This window comes from Bufo gargarizans, chromosome 9, assembly GCF_014858855.1.
Source record: "Bufo gargarizans isolate SCDJY-AF-19 chromosome 9, ASM1485885v1, whole genome shotgun sequence".
Taxonomy (NCBI): Eukaryota; Metazoa; Chordata; class Amphibia; order Anura; family Bufonidae; genus Bufo; species Bufo gargarizans.
This window is the reverse complement of record NC_058088.1, coordinates 184,944,933-184,968,163: the sequence shown is the minus strand read 5'-3', so window position 1 is coordinate 184,968,163 and position 23,231 is coordinate 184,944,933. Positions and strand designations below refer to the sequence as shown.

Below are 23,231 nucleotides of genomic sequence, written 5' to 3'. Positions count from 1 at the left end.
TTGTATAGTACAGCATGGCGTGGTTAGTATGACATAGTATGGCAGTATATTGTATGACAAACATATAGTATAAAGCAATATATCTTATTTATCTATGTAATATTGCATAACAGATTAATATGGCACGGTGTAGTTAATAGGGTATAGTATTATGCGACATTATATAATATACCATGCTCAATAACATCTTATTGCATAATGAGGTATAATATGATGTAATATAGCATGGTACAGTATAGTATAATATACTACGACATGGTGTGCGGTATAGTAGTACAGTGCATTATATTGTTTATATATAGTGCGGTATAATAATACACTATAGTATAATGAAGTGAAATATAATATAATATTATCTAATGTTATATAGATAGATATCAGATCGATAGCATTTTATTTCATAGGGTGGCATGAAAGTAATATACAGGAGTTCAGGAGTTACCAGTCTCCGCCTACTCTGACTCCCATCATTGTACAGACTGAATATAATTTACAGAGTTCAGCGGTGAAGGGGAGTGGTGGTTCTGTGGGACGCTATCTGCCGCCGCCGTTGCTATGTACCTTGATTTTCCCATCATTAGAAAGGATAAAGTCCATTTCCCTCAACGTGACCGTTCATTATGTGAGGTAACGTACAGGCGTTGATATTGACAATGGTGCCAGAGTCCAGGGATACTAATACAGGGGGCTCCCAACACTGTTACAGGGGAAAAACACCTAAAATCCATCCCCTTGACATTTGACTTCCCAGTCCCTGTGGCTGTTCCCAGTCCCTATGGCTGTTCCCAGTCCCTGTGGCTGTTCCCAGTCCCTATGGCTCTTCCCAGTCCCTATGGCCCTTCCCAGTCCCTATGACCCTTCCCAGTCCCTATGGCTCTTCCCAGTCCCTATAGCTCTTCCCAGTCCCTATGGCTCTTCCCAGTCCCTATGGCTCTTCCCAGTCCATATGGCCCGTCACAGTTCCTGTGGCTGTTCCCAGTCCCTAAGGCTCTTCCCAGTCCCTATGGCCCTTCCCAGTCCCTATGGCTCTTCCCAGTCCCCGTGGCCCGTCCCAGTCCCTGTGGCTGTTCCCAGTCCCTGTGGCTGTTCCCAGCCCCTAAGGCTCTTCCCAGTCCCTATGGCTCTTCCCACTCCCTTTGGCCCTTCCCAGTCCCTATGGCTCTTCCCAGTCCCTATGGCCCTTTCCGTCCCTATGGCCCTTCCCGTCCCTATGGCCCTTCCTAGTCCCTATGGCTCTTCCCAGTCCCTATGGCCCTTCCCAGTCCCTGTGGCTGTTCCCAGTCCCTATGGCTCTTCCCAGTCCCTGTGACTGTTCCCAGGCCCCATGGCTCTTCCCAGTCCCCATGGCCCTTCCCAGTCCCAATGGCTCTTCCCAGTCCCCATGGCCCTTTCCAGTCCCCATGGCTCTTCCCAGTCCCCATGGCCCTTCCCAGTCCCTATGGCTCTTCCCAGTCCCCATGGCCCTTCCCAGTCCCTATGGCTCTTCCCAGTCCCTATGGCCCTTCCCAGTCCCTATGGCCCTTCCCAGTCCCTGTGACTGTTCCCAGTCCCCATGGCTCTTCCCAGTCCCCATGGCCCTTCCCAGTCCCTATAGCCCTTCCCAGTCCCTATGGCTATTTCCAGTCCCTGTGGCTGTTCCCAGTTCCTATGGCTCTTCCCAGTCCCTATGGTCCCCGCTGTAGGTCCACGCCATGTCTTGCTGTTCTCGATGTCCTCTCATTTCCTTAACTCTTCTTACTCCATTCGAATATATGATTTTAGCCACCATCATCGCCAACTGCATCGTGCTGGCGCTGGAGCAACATTTGCCGGAGCACGACAAAACCGACATGTCAGAGAGACTGGTAAGTGGACATTTGACTGGTCACTGTGTAGTCGGAGTTGTCGCTGTTTGGGACCCTGGGGCACGTGCTTCGACATAGGCATCTGCCATGTTATAAAGTAGTCACAATGGCGGGCATTATTCTCCTAAGGCCTCATGCACAAGAACGTATTTTCATTCCGCGTCGGTTCCATTTTTTGGGGGGACTGTATACGGAAGGTACTCCGTGTGCATTTCATTTCGGTATGTCCGTATTTCCGTTCCGCAAAAAAATAGAACATGTCCTATTATTGTCTGCGTTACGGACGAAGATAGTACTGTTCTATTAGGGGCCAGATGTTCCGTTCCGCAAAATACTGAATGCACATGGATGTCATCCGTATTTTTTGCAGATGCGTTTTTTTGCGGACTGCAAAATACATATGGTCATGTGCATGAGGCCTAAGGCGCATGGAGCACATTTGTGCCTTGTCCGAGCTTTTCTGCATGGCCGCCATCTTAAAAAAAGGCGCAAACATGTGACATACGAAATGACCCGCGCAACATATTCATCGTACTGGTACAAGAAAAGAGCCATGCATGAGTGGGTGCCATAACGACATGTTACAGCCTAGCAATATGAGTCATATATACACCTGAATAAATGAGGGATTTCTGACTTAAAGGGGAACTCCTAACTTAAAGGGGAACTCCGCCCATCATAATCACTTTCAGGTAATTCGTGTCTCTTCATGAATCGTAGGATTGTCGGATATGTCGAACCAGGGAGCTGATCGGTTCCATTGAAAAAAGAGGGTATAGAAATCAGCCAGAGCTGCTGCTGCGCTGCTTTGTTGCAACAATGTTTGGCTGTAAATCATTAAGGTCCAGATACACGGCGAAAGAAAGTTGCCGCGTCGCAAAAGTAGCACGTTGCATTGCGACACCATTGAAATACATTATGTCAGATGTTGCACAACGCGTCGCCATGTAGCCGGAACGTTAACCCTTTGTTCTGCCGCTGTTGGGAGGGGGATCAAGTCTGAATTCAGACGTATGGTCCATTGGTCCAGTCTTGTTAGACATGAACATGTGAGGAAATCTGAGCTAATATCTTGCTCTCCTTAGTCTGCAACTTGTGGTTCTGCAGTCGTCGCACGACCCCCCCCCCCCCCCCCCCCCAAGGAGGCTTTGCATGTACGTTGCATGCTTGGAGTTGTAGTTCTCCAATCTGTGCGGACCTGCTTTTTAGCAGCTCAGCAATGTTCAATGTGTGAGGTCTGGCAAATGTGTCAGAAAATAGTGCAGGTTTAAAAAAAACTATAAAAAAATTCCATTCTTGTATTTCATTTCCTCATTGCTCAGTTTTCAGGATCTCTGCTAGCTTTCAGTGAATGGAAGCATTCTTTATTGCTTCCCTTTTTTGGGTACTCTCATCATTTATGCAGGACCTAAAATTGCCGTTTATTTTCAATCTTGTTCTTGTTTTTTTCCTCCCTCAATGCTCCATTTTCAAGACCTCTGCTTGCCTTCAGGGAATGGAAGCATTTTTTTTTTAATTGATTTTAAGAGTATGAAAACCATGCTCCTTTTTTGAGTGATCGCATCATTCATGCAGGACCTAAAACCATCATTTGACGGGCGCCGTTTATTTCCATCGCATGACACATGCGCCAAAGCGTCTTTGCGGAACGGAAAAACAGAAAAAAAATCGGAGCAGATGTGTCCTATGTCCTGATCTTTTGCAACATTGTATCAGTTCACAGAGGATTACTATGACTGGATACAATTGAAGCAAGCTATGAAAGCAGGACTGGGTCTGAGAGAGATCAGGAATGCTTGCATTTGTTGACAGCAAGCAGAGATCTTGAAAATAGTGAGGAATTGAAACACCGTTGCAGATGATGATTGAGCTTTCTATACATACAATTAGAGAACCTCCTTTAAGTGTGCTGTATAGGTTACCACCTCTGCCTCAGTAGTGCAGCCTGGTCTCCTGGACATGTGTGGGGCGGAGTGGGGTCATAGGAAGGGGGTGACAAAAACCAGGCCCACAGGACCCAGCACCACAATTGGGGCCCATTTTGATCTTTGCTAAGGAGCCCCCACAACAATTTGCGGCTCATACTGTTCCTCTTGGCCTGCTTGGTAGGGATTGCTGGGACTTATGGTTCCACAATGGCAGGCTAAGACTCTGGCACGCAGTTCTAGTATCTTCTGCCCGGGCTCCGCAGCTCCCACCATTCGCCTCCAGATTTAATTGGCTTTTATGAAATGTCACAGGAAATGTTATAAGACCATTTAACACTGCGCAGACCATGACGGATGATGGGAGCAGTGCTCCACTGCTCCTAACTGGCTGCTCCACCTCTGGGTAGTGAAGGCTTGTGGGGGTTGTAGTTCTGCAGGTGTCACACTACCTATTTCAATACAAGATCTTTGGCCCCTACAAGATGATCACATTCCTTTCCTGAAGTGCTCTGTGCTGCTGAGACACCATCTACTTGCATTCCTTGTGGTCTGCCATGTGTCTTCAGTCTGACACTGCTCTGTGACATGCTGCACCGCCCTCTATAATATAGTCATGAGAGCGGTCAGGGTTCTCAAACCTCTCCTGAGGTGCTCTGTGCTGCTGTGGCACCTTTTACTTCTATTGCAGTATGTGGCGTCTCAAGTGTCTCTGTTCTCATCTTAATATCGAGACACTGTCCCTGTCACACACCACCCTGCCCAAATCGTCTGAGTAGACCCTCCCACTCCTCTCCTGAAGTGCTCTGTGCTGCTGACACACCATCTACTTTCTTTCCATGTGGTCTGCCATATGGCTTCAGTCTGACACTGCTCTGTCACATGCTGCACCACCCTCTATTATATAGTCATGTGAGTGGTCAGGGTTCTGTTTTCCAAAGGCCAGACTACTCCTCTCCTGAAGTGCTCTGTGCTGCTGTGGCACCGCCTACTTCCATTCCAAGTATGTTGCCTCCAGTGGGTCTCTAGCCTCCAGTGGGTCTCTAGACACCACCCCGTCCCACCCTCTATAACATAATCATTTGAGTGGTCAGGGTGCTGCTTGCCAAAGATCAGTCCACTCCTCTCCTGAAGTGCTCTGTGCTGCTGAGACACCATCTGCTTCCATTCCATTGGTTTCAGTTTGAGACTGCCCTGTCACATGCCGCTCTTCCCTCTATAACATAGTCATAGGAGTTGTCAGGTTACTGCTTTCCAAAGATCAGACCACTCCTGAAGTGCTCTGTGCTGCTGTGGCACCTACTACTTCTGTTATGGTAACTCCAATGTGTCTCCACGCTCATTGGGGCACTGTCCCCATCACATACCGTCCTGCCCGCTATAATATAATCATGTGAGCAGACAGGGTACTGCCTCCCATGAGACACTCCTCTCCTGAAGTGCTTTGTGCTGCTGTGGGACCTGCTTCTTCCATTCCCAGTTTGTTGCCTCCAGTGGGTCTCCATTTGCATCTCCATATGTAGACACTAGCCCCGCCACATGCCGCCCTACCCTCTAAAACATAATGATGTGAGCAGATAGGGTAACGCTTTCCACTCCTTTCCTGAAATACTCTGTGCTGAATGTCTGAGTCTATTTTATGGCTCTCAGACACATTAAACACAGCTACTTAGTGCTCTTTCTGGCTTTATCTAGTTATGCGCTGTCCTAATATACGCTGTGTTTAAATTTTTCACCATTTTCTAGATCTCTGCTTGCTGTCAATGAACGTAATGTTCTATTTTGGAGCCTGTCCTCATCATGTCTGACCGACACAGGCACTGGATGTGAGTGGACGCTGTAACGAGTTGTGCACCTGTGCCAAGTTGGGCATGGTGTTTCCATTCATTGACAGCAAGCATGGATTGTCAAAATGACGAGGCAATGAAACTCAAAATACAATGTATTTACAACATACGTATTAGTAAGTTCAGCAACCTACGACACGCCAGCTGTTGTGAAACTACAATTCCCAGCATGCACAATAGCTTGGCTTTCTTGAAACTCCCATAGAAGTAAATGCAGCATGTTGGGAGTTGTAGTTTTACAGCTGAAGTGCCGGAGGTTGCTGACCCGTGGCCTACAGCAAGCAATCCAGTGGCCATATTTGTTAGCAGGGTTGGAAAATGAAAGTAATGACCTGATTGGTGGATTTTCTCAGCTCCACCCCCTTTATCCAGTGTGGCCTATCATTTCATGTTCCTCCTCTATCAAGACTGAGCCGTTGTCCAATCACATCGCTGCTTACATCTTTTACCTGCAGCTGGAAAATGCTATCTAGATTCTGATTGGTTGCTATGGGCAACCCTTCCAGTTATAGGGGAAAAGTAGCTGAATGTCCATGGACAGACATGGCGGAAACTGTAGGTGATTCTCTGTCTCCTTCTTAATTTCCACAGAATTAGGACATTTACCAATATGTTTACACCAAATTAGCTCAATTTCTGGGGACTTGTTGCCTCACTCGCCAAATTTGAAAATGTTTACACCAAATTTCCTCAGTTGTGGGGACTTTCGGCCTCACTCGCCAATGTGAAAATGTTTACACCAAATTCACTCAATTTTAGGGAATTTTCGCCTCACTCGTCAAATTTGAAAATGTTTACACCAAATTTCCTCAATTTTGGGGGGCTTTTCGCCTCACTCGCCAAATTTGACAGGAGACGTGGTGCGGCCTCCCGAGAGACATAATTTAGGACGCATTTATTAAGAATGTGAGGAGAAATGTTGTGGAATTGAACAGTGCCGTACGCCTTTTAAGCGTGGATCTCGCCAACTACCCTCAGCACATAAAAATACAACATTATTAGCAAATGTGGACCAAAGTTATACCGAAAAATTACCACAAGTGTGGACGGGTCATGTGACCTTACCCCCTCATGTTCTGTGCTGGGTCACATGGTGTTATCAGAACCAGCGGGCGCAATGGTACCCAGTAAACACCCCAGAAAGAGCCAATTAGAGTACTAGGTGCTGTTAGCTCCTCCCCAACTGTTAGTGACAGAGAAACGGTGTGTCATGTGACCAACAGGTCTCTGGAATGACTAAGAGGGCGGCAAAAGGGGAGGGGCATCTGAGAGTAAGCAGTGCAAGCACGTCAGGAGGCCCCTTACTTTACTAGGGGCGTAGCTATAGGGGTGCAGAGGTAGCTGGTATTTTAAATGGTACGTGATAGATGGGGGCCCCCGTTACAGATTTTTGCATTGGGGCCCAGGGGCTGCGAGGAACGGGGCTGAACCAAGGGTGCATATTCACTTTGCTGCCCTAGCCCAGTATTTAAAGGGGGTTTGCCCATCCTAGGCCCTGATGGGGTATCGCTAGGATAGGCCAATAATGTCAGGTAGGTGCAGGTCCCACCTCTGGAACTCGCTCCTAGCTCCAGAACGGGGCCCTTGAAGTGGAGGAGAGCGCACTGCGCATGTGCCATGTGCTCTCCATTCATCGCCTGGCTTTTTTTTCAGATCGGCGGGGGTCCAACTCAAGGCACCCCTGGTGATCATTTGTTTAAAGGGGTCTCAGCACTCGGATGATCGCTGCAGCCTTTTCATAGCGCCATCCATTCTATAGTGGGCATGATTGGTATTGCAGCTTTTCACTTGTGACCAATGGATGAGAAAGAGGCTGCAGCACGCGCCCAAGCTCCGTGGTCCCCGTCCGACAGCTGATTGCCAGGGGTGTCAGGAGTCAGGTATTGATGACCTATAGGTTATCAATAGTTAAAGTCCATTAGACCCCTTTAATATACGTTACCAGTGCTGTGTGTGATCCAGCTCTTAGGGTAGGCTTGTTCTTCAGGCTTTCGACAGCGCTTTTCCTCCTCCTGCGTACAGCCGGTGTCACCCTGTTGTCACAGCATGTCTGTCTGCAAAACTACAGGACTGTCAAAGAGCAAAGAGCAGCGTCTGCAGAAAAAAACAGGCTGCCGTCAGGTGAAGAAGAGACCGGAGGCAGAAAATCTGCGAGTCTGCCGTAGACTGAGACACCAAATTCACGAAAGGTGACCCAAAAAGTCTCCTGGGTGGGGTGTGGTAACCATGAAGATAGACAGCCGTTTGGAACGTGCAACCAAAACCTTCTGGCGGTAGACATCAGACGTAGGGCAGTCCATTCATACAAAGGTATTGCATCAATAGGCACGTCTGGCGAGGCAATTAAAGGGATATTTTCTGCAATGGCGCAAGTTTGAGATGGAGCGGGTCCAACTGGAAGGCTGTGGCCCAGTTGTACGTAGTTCCATCCCCTTTGCTATTATGTGGCCTGAACATATGTAGGGCTCTCCTAGTCTCCTATGCAGGGGGGGAAGAATCGGTCTAAGGGTCCCAGCTGGGAGTCCCAGCACCATGATAGGGAGAAGGGAACAAACTTGATGTCTTTAAGCTATTGAGACCCCTTTTTTGTGTATAAAAAAATTACATCTAACCAATGCAACTCTAAATGAGTGTAAACATTGGGGGGTCTCCGTCTCTATTCAGAGCTGATAAGTGGTCTATCCTTAGGATGTGCCATCAATATCACATTTTGTGCCTGACTTGGCATCCCCGATGCCGATGGCCTTGTAGCTCCAGCGTCCCCTTCATTGTCTAACCAGGCACAGCGCCGTGCAGTCAGTAGTGGCTGTACCTGATACTGCAGCCCAGTCCGGAGCTGCAGGAGTTGTAATACTGGGCACAGCCACTAACAAAAGTATGGCGCTGTGACTGCTGTAGCGCCAAATCCCTTACAATCATCTGATCGTTGCGGGTGGCCAGAGTCAGGCCCCATCCAATTTGATATTGATGGCATAACCTAAGTGTTCTAGTCCTGGAGGACCCCTTTAAGTGAACACCGAGAGCAATGGTGACTGCCACTAGGGTCATACCCAGGCTTTCTGCTGCCTGAGGCGAAAACGGAAACGTCCCCCCTCCCGCAATGCCAATTTCTTAACCTAACCCCTTTGCCACAATGAAAGCGCTTATTGCCCATGGCCCTTCTGCTGCCCCCTACTTGCCCCTTCCTGGTGCTGCCTGACCTGGCCTCATTGGTGGTGCACACCTGGTTATACCCCCACTAATTGGACATTTTTTGGGTGAAAACACCCAATCGTAGTGCAAGCTTTCGGCGTAGGACGGTAGGCAGTCATAGTTGCCAACATCCAAAATTTGAAAGGATTGTCCCTAATTTTCAGAGACAGTCTTGCCAAATTTGGGCAGAAAGGGGGTGGGACTTGCATAAGCCCCACCCAGTATAGGGTTCTCCCAGATGGTATTGGGTGTTTTGGCGCGGAGCTTACATGCCCCTAATTTACCAACTGCAATGTATGGTCACTGGGTGAGTGATTTAGTAAGATAGGAAGGAGCAAAGGCAGCGCCCATTACCGGACCCAAAAAACAGTCCATGTGCAGTCCTCTCCAGCATTATGCCAGCCGTATCCATGTAGCAGATGATGGCGGCAACTTAGGTCTACAGCTAAACAACTGAACACGGAACGAGAAGCGTATTTTAATAGGGTTCTCTATCTACATGGGTATTCTGACTGCGACAAAGAAAAAAACGAAGAATTTCCGCTGTTTGATTAGCATTGTCAGCTCGGTTATTACAGAGAACAATCTGTTATATGGGCTCAAGGAGAAGGAAAACCCCAAAGCTGTCGCTTTTTACGAAAAAGAGAGCCATTCGCCAATAATTGGATTAGCACTTGAACCCCCCCGCTGTGCCACGCTCTGAATGACAAGAACGCTTCCGATAGGCCGTCATCATCTGACTCATCTCGTGGAATGAAAATATCTGCATTGAAATGTACCGCCGCGCCGCTGCCCTGTTTTGTGCTTGCACCAAAATATTCCTCCCGCAGCAGCAGGTGGTACTTTGGTCAGGAACTCAGGTTAATCATTAAGTGCCGTGCAAAATAACATACGGTTATTAGAATCGCCGGGTCTCGTGGAAACCCCCGCCAAGGGATCTGATGCTGAAATGTGAGAAATTTGGGGCGTATTAGATCCTTGTTCATAATTACGGGTTTGCAAATATTCCGCTCATTTTTATATTTCATGAGTGAAAAATAAAACAACTTAATATTTTGCCTATAACGTTGCTGCAACCATTGAAAGGGGTATTAGGCTGAGTTCAGACACTGCGGATTTGTGGTGCGGATTCTGCGCTGCATATCTGCTGCGTATGACAGGACGCTACATGTGGGGGAAAAATCCGAGAGGGAAAAGAATTGCAATGTATAGAGGGTGTAATATATGGAGGATCCGCAGCAAAACCCGTATGGATCTCATGTAGATTTTGCCGCAGCGACCTTTTTGGCGAGATGCGTATTATACACTACTCATTTCCATGGCTATGACCACCCTGCAATCCATCAGCGGTGGTCGTGCCACTGTCCGCTAGAGAGGTCAACTCTTTTTCCTATTAGTGTGCAAACACGACCACCACTGATGGATTGGAGGGTGGTCGTAAACATGGAAATGAGCAGTGTATAATTTGATGGAAAAGTGAATCCATCCGGAAAAGGAGGCAATATGGACAATCACAATACATTAGGAAGTGCCTTGTATTCACTTTCTCTACATGATTGAATGCCATTTGCTGAAGTGAGAGGAACCCCTTTAAAGGGGTTTTCCGAGATCTTTTTTTCTTCTATGGCATCTGATCGGTGGGGGACCGACACCTGGGAGGTTCAGCTCCTCTGCAACTGCTGCGCCCTCTGCACTTTAGGTGAAGTCAGGGCCAGGCAGTGTAAATGTCATCACACCCAGCCCTGTCAATCAAAGTGCAGAGAGCACAGCAGTTGCAGAGAGCGTAGAGCCTCTAAGTGTAATGGGTAACGCCCCCATTGCTCCTAGAGGCTCATTTGCATATAGTAAAACATCACTTTTCTCAGCAATGCGGGACACATATGAACGTGGGACGAACACAGATGTCTTCAGCTGCCAAGCGCCCATGTAACAGGTCAGCCAGTGTCATAAGTACAAAACTGCTGACAGATGCCCTTTAAAGGAGTTTTCTGGGAGTTCAATATTAGGAAACATAGAAACATAGAATGTGTCGGCAGATAAGAACCATTGGGCCCAATATGATGGCCTATCTGGCAGTGGTCCAACTCCTGACACCCACCCACTCCTGAAGAGGCCGCGGCGCTATTTTAGGCCAGTGACGCCACATCGGTCACATGTCCTGGGAAGAGTAGCTCGGTCCCATTCAAGCTGCAATACCAAGCACTGGCCACTATACAATGAATGGCGTTGTGCATGGTATGCTGTGAGGAGGCCTCATCTATCACTAGATGATCGGTGGGAGTACTGGGAGTCAGGCCTCCACAGATCATCATCAGATCATGTTCACACAGATTGCCCCAGGGTCTCCCAAGATCAGTCGAGCCTTGCATCTTCTGGACCATCGGAAACCAGCTTAAAGGAATTGTCCATGCTGTCTTCTCTGACACACAACTGGAACCTCCCCTCTTTCGCCTGAACACGTGAGCTTTCGCTCTGAACATAAAAGCTATCTTTTCTTTTTTCTTCTTTAGCTAATAGCTTGTGGGTTTCATCCCCGCCACAGCCACTTAAAACAGTCACAAATTACCTTCTGATATAAAGTTCCTCTAGAAGAAAACAGCTCCTTCCCATCACGCCTGAACCTCTTACAGAGGCTTTCATTTCAGCGGAGCCGCAAATTGCATTAACCCTTTCCCTGCAGGGGGAGAAACAGTCAGGGCATGGCAAAGCAATAACGTGATTAATAAACTTGAGAGCTGCGAGTAATGAAATCCTTAACCCGCGCGCTTCCAGGCCGAGGGACTTACCTTTTGCAGCGGTGGAGCTAGTCTCGTGTCCATACTGTCTATTGCTGCTTCATGCCGTGACACCCCACCCCACGCCCGTTCCCATTTCCCATAGGAGGGGTATGACCCTCCGGCCGTTTCCCCATCGCCTATTTTCTAATATTCCTGGGATTCTGCATAGGGAAGGCTGTGTAGGTTCATACAACCAATAGGAAAGGGGCTCAGATGATCGAACTATGTAGGGGACGAATGATCGTAGCAATGATTGTTCATCCCCCTATGCACTGGTCCCTTTAAACGATTGCACATCTAGCAGAGGAAGAAAAACAAATGTCCGTATGGCACTCGCCAATAAAATCGTGCCGGTCCATGCGTCTGTGAAGATTTTTATGGATTTAATTAAGAAGTGGGATTTTATTGGTGAGCGCCATACGGACATTCATTTTTCTTTGCTTTATAAATTGAACTTACGCTATTTAAAGGTGTCGTCTCATCTCAGACAATGGGGGCATGTCGCAAAACCAATGCCCAGATTATGTATGTCTGTTTTCAGTAACCTACCTACAGCTTTAGCCCGTTCCCTCTTCCCCTAGAAATCTCTGTTCAGTCCCGTATTCTTGCACCTGAGCTGTTCTTCCAGGTCTCAGCACTTGTGCAGTGGATCTGCTGCTGCTCTCCAAGCAGCGCAGATTTCCAACTGAGCAAGCGCTGTGCCTCCCAGTCTCGGCGCTTGCTCAGTTAGAATCTGGGCTGCTTGTAGAGCAGCAGCAGATCCACTGCACAAGTGCTGAGATCGGGAGATACAGCGCAGGCGCAAAAAGAAAGGGCTAGACAAGATGTTTAGCTCTGTCAATCCAGGGGAAGGGACTATAGCTGTAGGGGTGTTACTGATTGGTGCTCTGAGGGCTGTGGCCGGCTCCTGGGTGCTCCAGTAAGCACCTTTACATATCAATAAAAATGTGCTTTCTCGGGAAATCAGGGTATCGTTTTTGTCAGCATGATCAACCCTACCAGGCTGTGTGCCTGCTTTAGGCTACTTTCACACTTGCGTTCGGGGTTCCGCTTGTGAGTTCCGTTTGAAGGCTCTCACAAGCGGCCCCGAACGGATCCGTACCCGTACGGCCCCAATGCATTCTGAGTGGATGCGGATCCGCTCAGAATGCATCAGTCTGGCTCCGCTTGGCCTCCGTTCCGCTGAGCAGGCGGACACTCGAACGCAGCTTGCAGCGTTCGGGTGTCCGCCTGGCAGTGCGGAGCCAAACGGATCTGTCCAGACTTACAATGTAAGTCAATGGGGACGGATCCGTTTGAAGTTGACACAATATGGTGCAGTTTTAAACGGATCCGTCCCCCATTGACTTTCAATGTAAAGTCTGGACGGATCCGTCTGACTGACAAATTCTCAAATATAATGCAGACGGATCCGTTCTGAACGGATCCCATTGTCTGCATTATAGGAGCGGATCCAGACACCAGACGGATCCGCTCCGAACGCAAGTGTGAATGTAGCCTTAATAGGGTTGATCATGCTGTGGTCAATCGTTATGCCCTAAAGCTATGTAAAAAAGACCCTTCAACATGAGGTGCAGTCCCTCTTTACAGTTGCTTGGGGACGTGTTACTGTGCCGCACCCACCACCCAACGTCACAGTCCCAGGTTTTAGGACTATTGCACGGCAAATTCGTATATTTTTCCACCACACAGACAGCCCTAATATCATGCATCACACGGTCAGCATAGGATAAGAAAGATAAGCAGCCACCCCTCTTACACCGCTTATCCCGCAGAAGAAATACAACTGCACAAACACAAGAGACCCAGAGTTTGATGGACGCCACTGTCTATGGACAGTTCCAGTCTTATTTTTAGACCGACACAGCCTAAATAAAGAGAGCGCCATTGATAGTTTCCTCCTCTACTCCCATTCTTAAAAGTGAAAGTCTATAAATACTCCTTCGAAATGAAGGGGAGGCGACTTCTCAGATCCTGTGAGTCAGCGACGAGTGTCGTTAATTTCAGGGGGACGCTCAGCGTTATGGCCGGGATGCAGATACGTTCATTAGCCAGGGTATAATTGTCAAAACCGAAGATTATGGCCTTGCAAATATACGGAAGTGACTGAACCCTTCAGTGTTGTGCTGAGATAGCATGTGTTCCTATATGCATCGTATGCCTAAACCATCATTGGCCATGGTAAGGCCTGACTGGCCTAGAAGCTTTCCCGAATAGTGGCTACGATCAATACTGCAGCGTATCAGATGTTTATTGCTGATCAGGATAATTTTGCATTATATACAAAATTGCCCATAAATACAGATTTTACAGTAGAAATCCGATACCTTTACTAGTGCCTACATGTACTCTGTGCATCTAAACATGGATATTGCTATTGTGGGTTTTCTACCACTAGGTGGTGCTATAAAATATTGCACTGCATGACGGTTCTTTGTGCTTCCTGTTACTCATAGATCTCATTACCCATAACAGCACACCGTGTGGTCTCCAACGGTACTGCAATTAAAAATGAAATGTGAAATATGATCAACCTGCCGGTCCGTTCCCACTTTGGTTTCTGATTAAACTGTATGTGATGGTGCTGTGTAATGCACATTGTATTACTGTTAGTATTCCTTTACGCATTGCACTGGGTCCTTTAAATGGATTGTCCTAAAAAATAAATTATTCATGTTGTTCATGCTGTGAAAGTTATGACAGCTGCTTACATAGAATGGCGCCCCACCTGGTATTCGGTGTGTATTGCAGTTTGAATGCACACTCTCCCCCACAGCCAGGTCTCTACATAGTGACCCTCTGCTTGCTGCGCCGCAGCCAATAGAAATGGTCAGTGAAGGAGCAGGGCAACATGGTGGCTCAGTGGTTAGCACTGGTGCCTTGCAGCGCTGGGGTCCTAGGTTCCAATCTGACCAAGGAAAACATCTGCATGGAGTTCGTATGTTCTCCCCGTGTTTGTGTGGGTTTCCTCCCACACTCCAAAGGCATCCTGATAGGGACCTTAGATGGTGAGCCCCCTTGGGGACAGCGTGATGTTAATGTCTGTAATACGCTGCGGGATATAATAAATAAATACGGCTGAGAAGACACTTCCAGCAGGGGAAGTAAGAATACTGTGAGATGACAGAGAGGGAAGGAGACTGATTCCATCTAGATCCTGGCTGCACCAAGGGCAAAACTGATGAGAAATGTATTTTTTTACACTGCAAATTACTTTAAAGGGGTTGTCCAAGATTTTTCTTCAATGCCTCCCTTTGCTGCGGTGGCACATGTAAAGAGATCTATAGTTCTCTTCTACTCGCCACTCTATGTCTCCCAGGCGGTCTTCATTGCATCTCTGGTGCCTTCCTGTCAATTTCTGCACAGATGGGGGTCAATGACTGTCTTTAGCGGTGACGTGCTCTTAAGCGGCATGCCACTGCTGGGTCACGCACCGCTTGGTGGCACTTCATTGCTGAAGCTGTAGCAGCTCATGTGACTCCATCCATGTGGAAGTTGACAGTCAGAGGTTGGAAGTACAGTGAAGACAGCCGGGAGCCATTGAGCCGAAGGGAGCCGTGAGGATAAAGTACCACCGGGTGGGGGGGTAAACAAAAACTGTGACCTCCCCTTTAAGACAACTGCGGCCCTCCAGCTGTTGTAAAACTACAACTCCCACAATGCCCTGCTGTAGGCTGTTCGGGCATGCTGGGAGTTGTAGTTTTGCAACAACAGGTTGAGCATGCCTGTTTTAAAGCAATATCCCTTTAAATATTATAATCTCTTTAATCCAAGTTGCTTTTTCTCTTTGCAGGATGATACAGAGCCTTATTTTATTGGCATATTCTGTTTTGAAGCTGGCATCAAGATCATCGCCTTAGGCTTTGTGTTTCATAAAGGCTCATACCTCCGGAACGGCTGGAACGTCATGGACTTCGTAGTGGTGCTCACAGGGTAAGTGCATATCCTTCCTTGTCATTCCATGATGCTCATTCATGTATGTCCTGATTTGCTAGATTATACGCGTTGCTTTTGCTGTTTTTGTCTAATACAATGGATGAGGGTCTCCTTCGTGTAGATGTTGACTATGCAATGTTCTATGGTGAGGATTTCCATTGACCTGTGGGGCCACAGTGTGACTGCTGGTTTATGTCGTCCATTCATTTGCAACTGGTCGTGATATTTGGGCCGTGAATAACCTGAATAAACTGATGGTTTGTCAGTCCACTTGCTACATTGCTTGGGTCATTGCATCCAATGCATTGTAACATTGGGAGTTGTAGAAGAGATAACGTCATGGGTGAGAATCGCCCGGCAAGTTGAATCTGAACACCTAATCCTTTTGATCTGGCAGGAAATAAGAGGCGCTTGGCCAGCAGTTTTCTCCTCTCTTTCCATTGAAAACACATGCATGCTTGGCCAGTGTGCATGTGTTTTGGAGAATCAGGAGGAGTAGCTGTCGGTTGAACGAGCATTCGGCCAATAGCTTTTGAAGGTATTGGCCACCTTTAAAGGGGTTTTCTGGGATTTTGATACTGATGATCTATCCTCAGGATTGATGGTCTGATCTGATTGGTGGGGGTCTGACATACAGGATCCCCACCGATCATCTGTTTGAGAAGGCACCGGCTGAGCACGATGCTAAGCACAACAATGTACGGTGCTGTGCTTGGTGAGCCCAGAGAAGGCCTTGGCGCTCACAAGAGTGCTGGTGCCTTCTCAAACAGCTAATCGGCGGGGTTCCTAGTGTTGGACCCCCATCGATCAGATAGCGATGACCTATCCAGAGGATAGGCCATCAGTATCAAAATCCCAGGAAAACCCCTTTACCCTGCAAGTGCATAATCATGGACCTTCAACTCAATTATGGTCTACAACAGGGGTAGGCAACCTCCGGCACTCCAGAAGTTGTGAAACGACAACTCCGACCATGCATACTTCCTCTGTTCTTCTTAGAACTCTTACAGAAATGAATGTTGGATACTGGGAATTGTAGTTTCACAACAGCTGGAGTGCCAAGGTTGCTGATCCCTGGTCTACAAGATTGCAACCATTTTGGACTTTGCATGTAGTTTTTGAAATACGCGCTTCAATAGGACTGTCCTTAGATTGGCCGGTTACCTCCTGCTTTATGTAACATGTCTATGGACGTCTCAGCGTTGAAATGGGATAGAAGACCATGCAAAAAGTTTCATGGCCCCTCCAAATAGCCCAGAGTGCAGGGGCACACCATTCAGCCTATGACCTCCTCAGGTGGCATCCCTGATAGGTGCACTCCTTCTAGTGCAGGGGTTACAATTAGACAGTGCACACAGAGGGCTAATAAAACGTCAAATGTCAAGTGAGTTGGATGATGCAATCTGCGTGCAATTTTTTTTTACCACTTTTCAATCAAAAAATTAACTTTTCACTTAAACTCAATTAGACATATCTTAGAGATGGAAGGACAAACGTGGTGTAAATACATGACAAGGGGTAAAGTCATACTGTTATTATGACATGCAGCCCTACCAGTGAAAGCCTCAGGATTCCTATGGAGGTCTGGAGTCTCAGAGAGACCCTTTCATGTGACACCATTCCTGCTGACAACACTGCATGCTTGCTGGAAATGGCAGCATAAAATATGCATGCTTCCAGCCATGTGTGCTTTTACTCACAGCTGGATTAGCTGTAAAGCACTTGTCTCAAGACTCCTGGATATATTTTAGAGGGCACAGGAGCAGTGGCTGAAATATTAAAAGGAGGCTCCTTTCAAGGTGCTTCTTGACACCATCAAACTCCCGATAGGAGTTCTTGATGTCCTCATCCCATATACTAGTAGTAATAAGTCAGAGCAACTGTACTGAACATTTTGCTAGTGTTCTGACTGGCTTCCTTAATTAGAATGACTCGCACAATAAAGCTCCGGCATTAAACACTGGTGAATCATGTTTCAGTCAGCATAATCTATTTAATCAGCACGAGGTCAAGGAACTCATAGAGGCGAGATGTTGGTTACAATTTGCACAACTGAAGCTATTAGGTGTGATTAAACTGCCTCGGGCGAGGTGTTAGAACAGTATTGTAAGTGGCAGACCATAGCTGTTGCACTCTCCATCTCTATTCATGCTTTGTTTTTCCAATTTCACACAGAGAAAGACTTTGTGGAAAAAAAGCTATTTTTGTCAAATGGAGCTTGAATAGAGGCAGAGGGGAGCGACATCTAATGTCTGCCACTTACAATGCTGTTCTAACACCTCTCCCGAAGCAATTTAATCATACCTAATAGCATCAGTCATGCAATTTTCAATCAACATTTGATCTCGTGCTGATTATGATAAACAGATTATGCTGACTGAAGCACGAATTACCAGTATTTAATGGCAGAGGACCTTCTGAGGACCTTCACAGACATTTTGTAAGCAGACCTTGTAAAACCTGTGTACAGGCTATCACCACCCATTAAAATTATAACCTGCTCGGAATGGGCGCCCTTGTCTCCAACGGCCACATACTGTACCTGCATGAACAGGTGCCTATAATAAGGGCTCCCTTCTCTTATCTGGAATTATAGGTAGGTTCCACGGTGGCTTAGGACTGATTTCTAGAATGCCGCCCCCTCCAGATTTTAAACAAAAGGACTCACTTTCTTGCAATGAAATTTTTACCTAGTCCTGAGAATTTTTCGTTAGGTCGGCAGAAGCTCTGATCTTCAGCTCTGGTGGGGAGCCTATAAAACTTGAAGCAGAATATTTCCACCTGTACTTACGCTCCCTTTGCTCTGCAAGAGGCAGAGAAAGAAGTGCTTTGAAAGCTATTTTGATCACATTTTTAACTGGGAACGAATTTTGCAGGGGGGAAAAAAGGCCACTAATGAATTCTAGTATTGGGAATTCTGGCAGCTGCGAATGTTCATATACTGAATGCAGCAATTATAGTGTTATTGAGACAGGGAACAAAACAAGTAGAATTGATGAGCCTGATACCCCCAGCCACCAGCATCCCGCCTATTCATTCTCTAGAAAGAACCAACTTGACAGCTGTATTAACTTGTCTCTATCGAGCTCCAAGTATTTTTGCCTTTCAGTTTCTGCATTGGTTTGCGTGTTATTTTATCAGGTTTGCCCGCCTCCTCCCCATCATCTGGGGATCTCTCGCTGCAGATTTTGTCCCTTTTGTAAAAAAAAAAAAAAGAACAAATGCATTAATTACAGCAGTGCGATTTCAGCTCTGGTTTCTGTGAAATTGTCCTGTTCTTGGGGCCAACAAGATATTTTTAGTTCCATTCAAGCCGTGGTTGAGTTGGGTTATTTTTACCAATCAACAGAGAAAAGCCAGAACATAAGAACTGGATTACACTGGAGTGATACTGGGAGATCTTCCATACTACATGAGTGGGGTCTCCTTAAAGGGCATCTGTCAGCAGTTTTGTATCTATGACACTGGCTGACCTGTTACATGTGCGCTCGGCAGCTGAAGGCATCTGTGTTGGTCCCATATTCATATGTGCCCGCATTACTTAGAAAAATGACGTTTTAATATATGCAAATGAGCCTCTAGGAGCAACGGGGGCGTTACCTTTACACCTAGATGCGCTGCTTTTTCTTCAACTGCCACGCCCTCTGCAATAATTTACAGGGCCAGGCAGTTTTGATGACATTTTCACTGCCTAGACCAGGGATCAGCAACCTTCGGCATGCCAACTGCTGTAAAACTACAACTCCTAGCATGCACACTTTCTTGGCTTTTCTTGCAACTGTCATAAAAGTAAAAGGAGGATTCTGGGAGTTGTAGTTTTAGAACAGCTGAAGAACCGGAGGTTGCTGATCCCTGGCCTAGACCTTTCAATCAAACATGAGATCAACACGGATGCCTTCAGCTGCCAAGCGCACATGGAACAGGTCAGGCAGTTTCATAGATACAAAACTGCTGACAGATGCCCTTTAAGGAGACCCCACTCACCTCCACCGTCTGCAGGGTTCTTTGCAGAGAACACAAGAGGTTGACCTTCTGCTGATCTGTTTAATTTTTGGCTGGGAAATGACTGACGGGTGGAGTTTAACAATCGTTTTGTCCTACTGAAGACAGGGCAGAGGAGGGTGGCTCCGGCTGCAGCCAGTTGTCTTACAGTCATACACAGGACAGTAAGAAGGAGGAGGTAGGCCATGGCTGGCACTCCATGGAGGTATAGAGAAGATTTATTTATATATTTCTAAGGAGGAGATTAAGGAGATACTCCAGTAACAACCAGTTATCCCCATCCACTGGAGAGGGAACAACTGTTAGATTGGTGGGTCCAAATGCTGGTCATGAGAATAGAGGTTCTGTGCCTCCAAGTGAATGGAGCAGTGATTGAGTATTTGCACTGCAGCTCCATTCATTCTTTAGGGGGACTGCCATGTACAGAGCTCGGCTATCTCCGGCAATTCCATAAAGTTTGAATGCTCTTGCTTTACCGTTGGGATTGGTAGGGGTCCCTATCGTTGGACCCCCACAGATCTAACAGTTATGACTATGTTTTTTTGAGGGAGGAGTTGGGATATTACTTGTCTATGTTTGGTGTTCATTGAAGGTCCTGAGATTCACTACATGTACTTCTGTCAAACTCAGGGAAGGAGGCCTATCGTCTGATTGATTTGATAGGGGCCCCTCCTCTCTCTCTCTCAGTGCCGCACTATGAAAAAAAGAAATTATTTTTTTCCTAGAAAGTTTGCATTCATTTCTGGGTTGGGGCCAACTATTTCCCCTTTGTAATGGGGTTTGAAGGCCAATATGTACTGACCATCTCCCAATCCAGCTCTAGTGTCTCATCCATAGTTGGATGATGATGTCATTGGGTTAATATTCTCTTCCCTCCTTCCTCATGACATTGATGTCCTGTTATATTGAATCTTATGTTCCCAATTTGCCATCTTGATTCCTGACCGTGGCGCATCGGGGCTTGACTTACGTTCGCACCGTTACCTATGTTTGTCTTTGTTTTGGTTGAGTTTTGGCATCAGTTGACTTTTTCTGTTCTGTCTGCCTTGCTGCAACTGATATTAACCTGAAGTCTTTGACACGTGCTTGGCATGGAGTCAAAGCCGTTACTTCTTGAAGGGGATCCTATTGAAGAACAGCTATCCCTGGAGCCTTAGAGGAACCCACGCCAAGAAGTAGTGACACAGAGAGCATATCCCTTTTGGAAGTGCTGAATTGTTTATTTTGGGTGAGGCGATAAGGTTCTTCTCATCACACGGAGGGTTTCCTGTGATATTGATTTGCTTTAAATATCTCAATCGCAAATCCAGAAATTCTGAATGTGGTGGGATTTCGTCATAAATGATGCTCTGAAAGCCATATACCCTTAAACAACAATTTTTATTGCTCAAAGAAGCATTTTTGCAAATTGTTTTCATTAAAAATGTCCTACCATTTTGTGTTTAGAGCTTCTATGAAGACTTATACATCTCCATGGTAACAGACAACAAACAAACCCTGTGTAGTCAGATCCTTCAGTCATACTCCCTTTTATGTATGTTATGAGCATGTAGAGGCCAGGGAGTATGATTGCCGAATCAGACTACACAGAGTTCGCTTGTTGTCTGTTACCACGGAGATGCATACAATCACAAACATTTGTATTACACTTTTCTCAAAGTGTAGGGATAGTTGCACGGCGGGGGCGATTCTCTGGGAAGTCACTGGTGCTGGACCCCAACATACACTAGGGTCCATTTCGTCAGAAGCCAATTTGCTTATTTTTTGGAGTGTGGAAGGAAACTGGAGTACATACTGTACAAACTCCATGCATATGTTATCTCTGGTTGGATTCGAACCCAGGACCCCAGCGCTGCCACTGACCTGTAGACACAAAACTGTAGACAATTTTTTATGAAGAATATTTGCAAAATTGCTCCTTTTTTTTTATTGTGGTTGCATTGGAGAAAAAAAATAGTTGCAAAGATGCGCAAGTTTTTTTTTCCATGATAGATATTGATAAGAATTGTCATGAATCACATCGATTGGGTCCAGATTTTAATTATAAGTTATGACCCCCCGTTTTATGGAAACCAATGAGTGTTACCTAAACAATTTCATACAACGTTCATGATTTCATTGAAGGAGTGACCACTCGTGTATCCAGTGAAATCCAAACTTGAACCCATTGTTTCTTCACTGATGGTTCCCACTGATGTGACCCTTAGGCCCCTTGCAGACGAGTCTGACGGATTAGGTCCGGATGCGTTTAGGGTACGTTCAGTGAAACTCGCACCATTTGCAAGCAAGTTCAGTCAGTTTGGTCTGCAATTGTGTTCAGTTGTCCAGTTTTTTCCGCGTGAATGCGATGCGTTTTTGGATGCTTTTTTCACGACCGTGAAAAAAAACTGAAGTATATCTGTAAAGAATAAATCAAGGCTACTGGACTTACTGTAGATTTCTTGAAAACATTTCACTCGTTCTTCCAACGAGCTTTCTCAATTCTGAGTGATTGTACAAAAATTCTGGGAATAAATCACTCAGAATTGAGAAAGCTCGTTGGAAGAACGAGTGAAACGTTTTCAAGGAATCTACAGTACGTCCAGTTGCCTTGATTTATTCTTTACAGATATATACCATGACCTGGATAAATGAGAACCTTCACAGACATAAAAAACTGAAGGTTTACAAACAACATCTCCTAGCAACCATCTGTGAAAAAAACGCATCGCATCCGCACTTGCTTACAGATGCAATGCGTTTTTCACGCAGCCCCATTCACTTCTATGGGGCCAGGGCTCCGTGAAAAAAACGCTGAATATAGAACATGCTGCGATTTTCACGCAACGCACAAGTGAAGCGTGAAAAACAACGCTCATGTGCACAGACCCATTGAAATGAATGGGTCCAGATTCAGTGCGGGTGCAATGCGTTCACGTCATGCATTTCACCCGCGCGGAAAACTCGCTTGTGTGAAAGGGGCCTTAAAGTAACTGATTTGTGTGTCTAAAAAGCCTACCATAGAAAAGAGCAGCCAAGCATCGAATAAAGATGCCCAGCAAAATCTATACCATGAAATGTATTTATACGAGTATGGCGCCATTCTCCGCATTAGTGACTTTGTTATTGAGATAATTATAAGCCTGATGAAACTCATTTAACAATATTTACACTGTATGAAGACTGCTTCCAAATGTTTCCATGTAATAAGCCATACTTATGGGACATCTAAATGCCAGTGACTCATACTCTACTGGATATAATATGAAGCAATGATTAAAAAGGGTTTCTACTTGTGAAAGTCATCAGATTTTTCTTCTTGTGTTTGACTAGTTCTCAGGAGATACTGGCATTCCTGGTGGAGATCCTGGTGGTGTAGGGAGTCTTACAGGCAAAGCTTCCTGGAGAAGAATATGCAGATTAGCTTTCCTCTAGAAGGAAGAAATATGTCTCTCTAGTGCCACCTATAGGTAGCTACCCTGTAGGTCAATGTCTGACCCACTATAGGGCCTTAAAGGGGTATTCCCATCTGGGACATTGATGGCACATCGCTAAGATATGCCATCAATGTCAGATATAGTTTTAGGCGCCACTTCTAGAACGGAGCCTCAAAGTGAAGGAGTAAACACAGCGCATGCATAGGTTGCTCTACATTTACTGCTGTGGGACAGCCAAAAACAGTCGATGAGTGTGCTTGGCTGTTTTTAGGAGTCCCTTAGTAGTGAATGG

General features: G+C 46.3%; 1 protein-coding gene across 1 annotated transcript in view; it reads left to right on the top strand.

Annotated features, from left to right (window-relative positions):
* CACNA1B (calcium voltage-gated channel subunit alpha1 B) overlaps nt 1–23,231 on the top strand; it is a 286,673-nt gene that overhangs the window by 38,787 nt on the left and 224,655 nt on the right. The window contains 2 exon segments of the mRNA XM_044305824.1: nt 1,739–1,844; nt 15,379–15,518. Of these exon segments, the coding sequence (XP_044161759.1) occupies nt 1,739–1,844; nt 15,379–15,518 (246 nt within the window).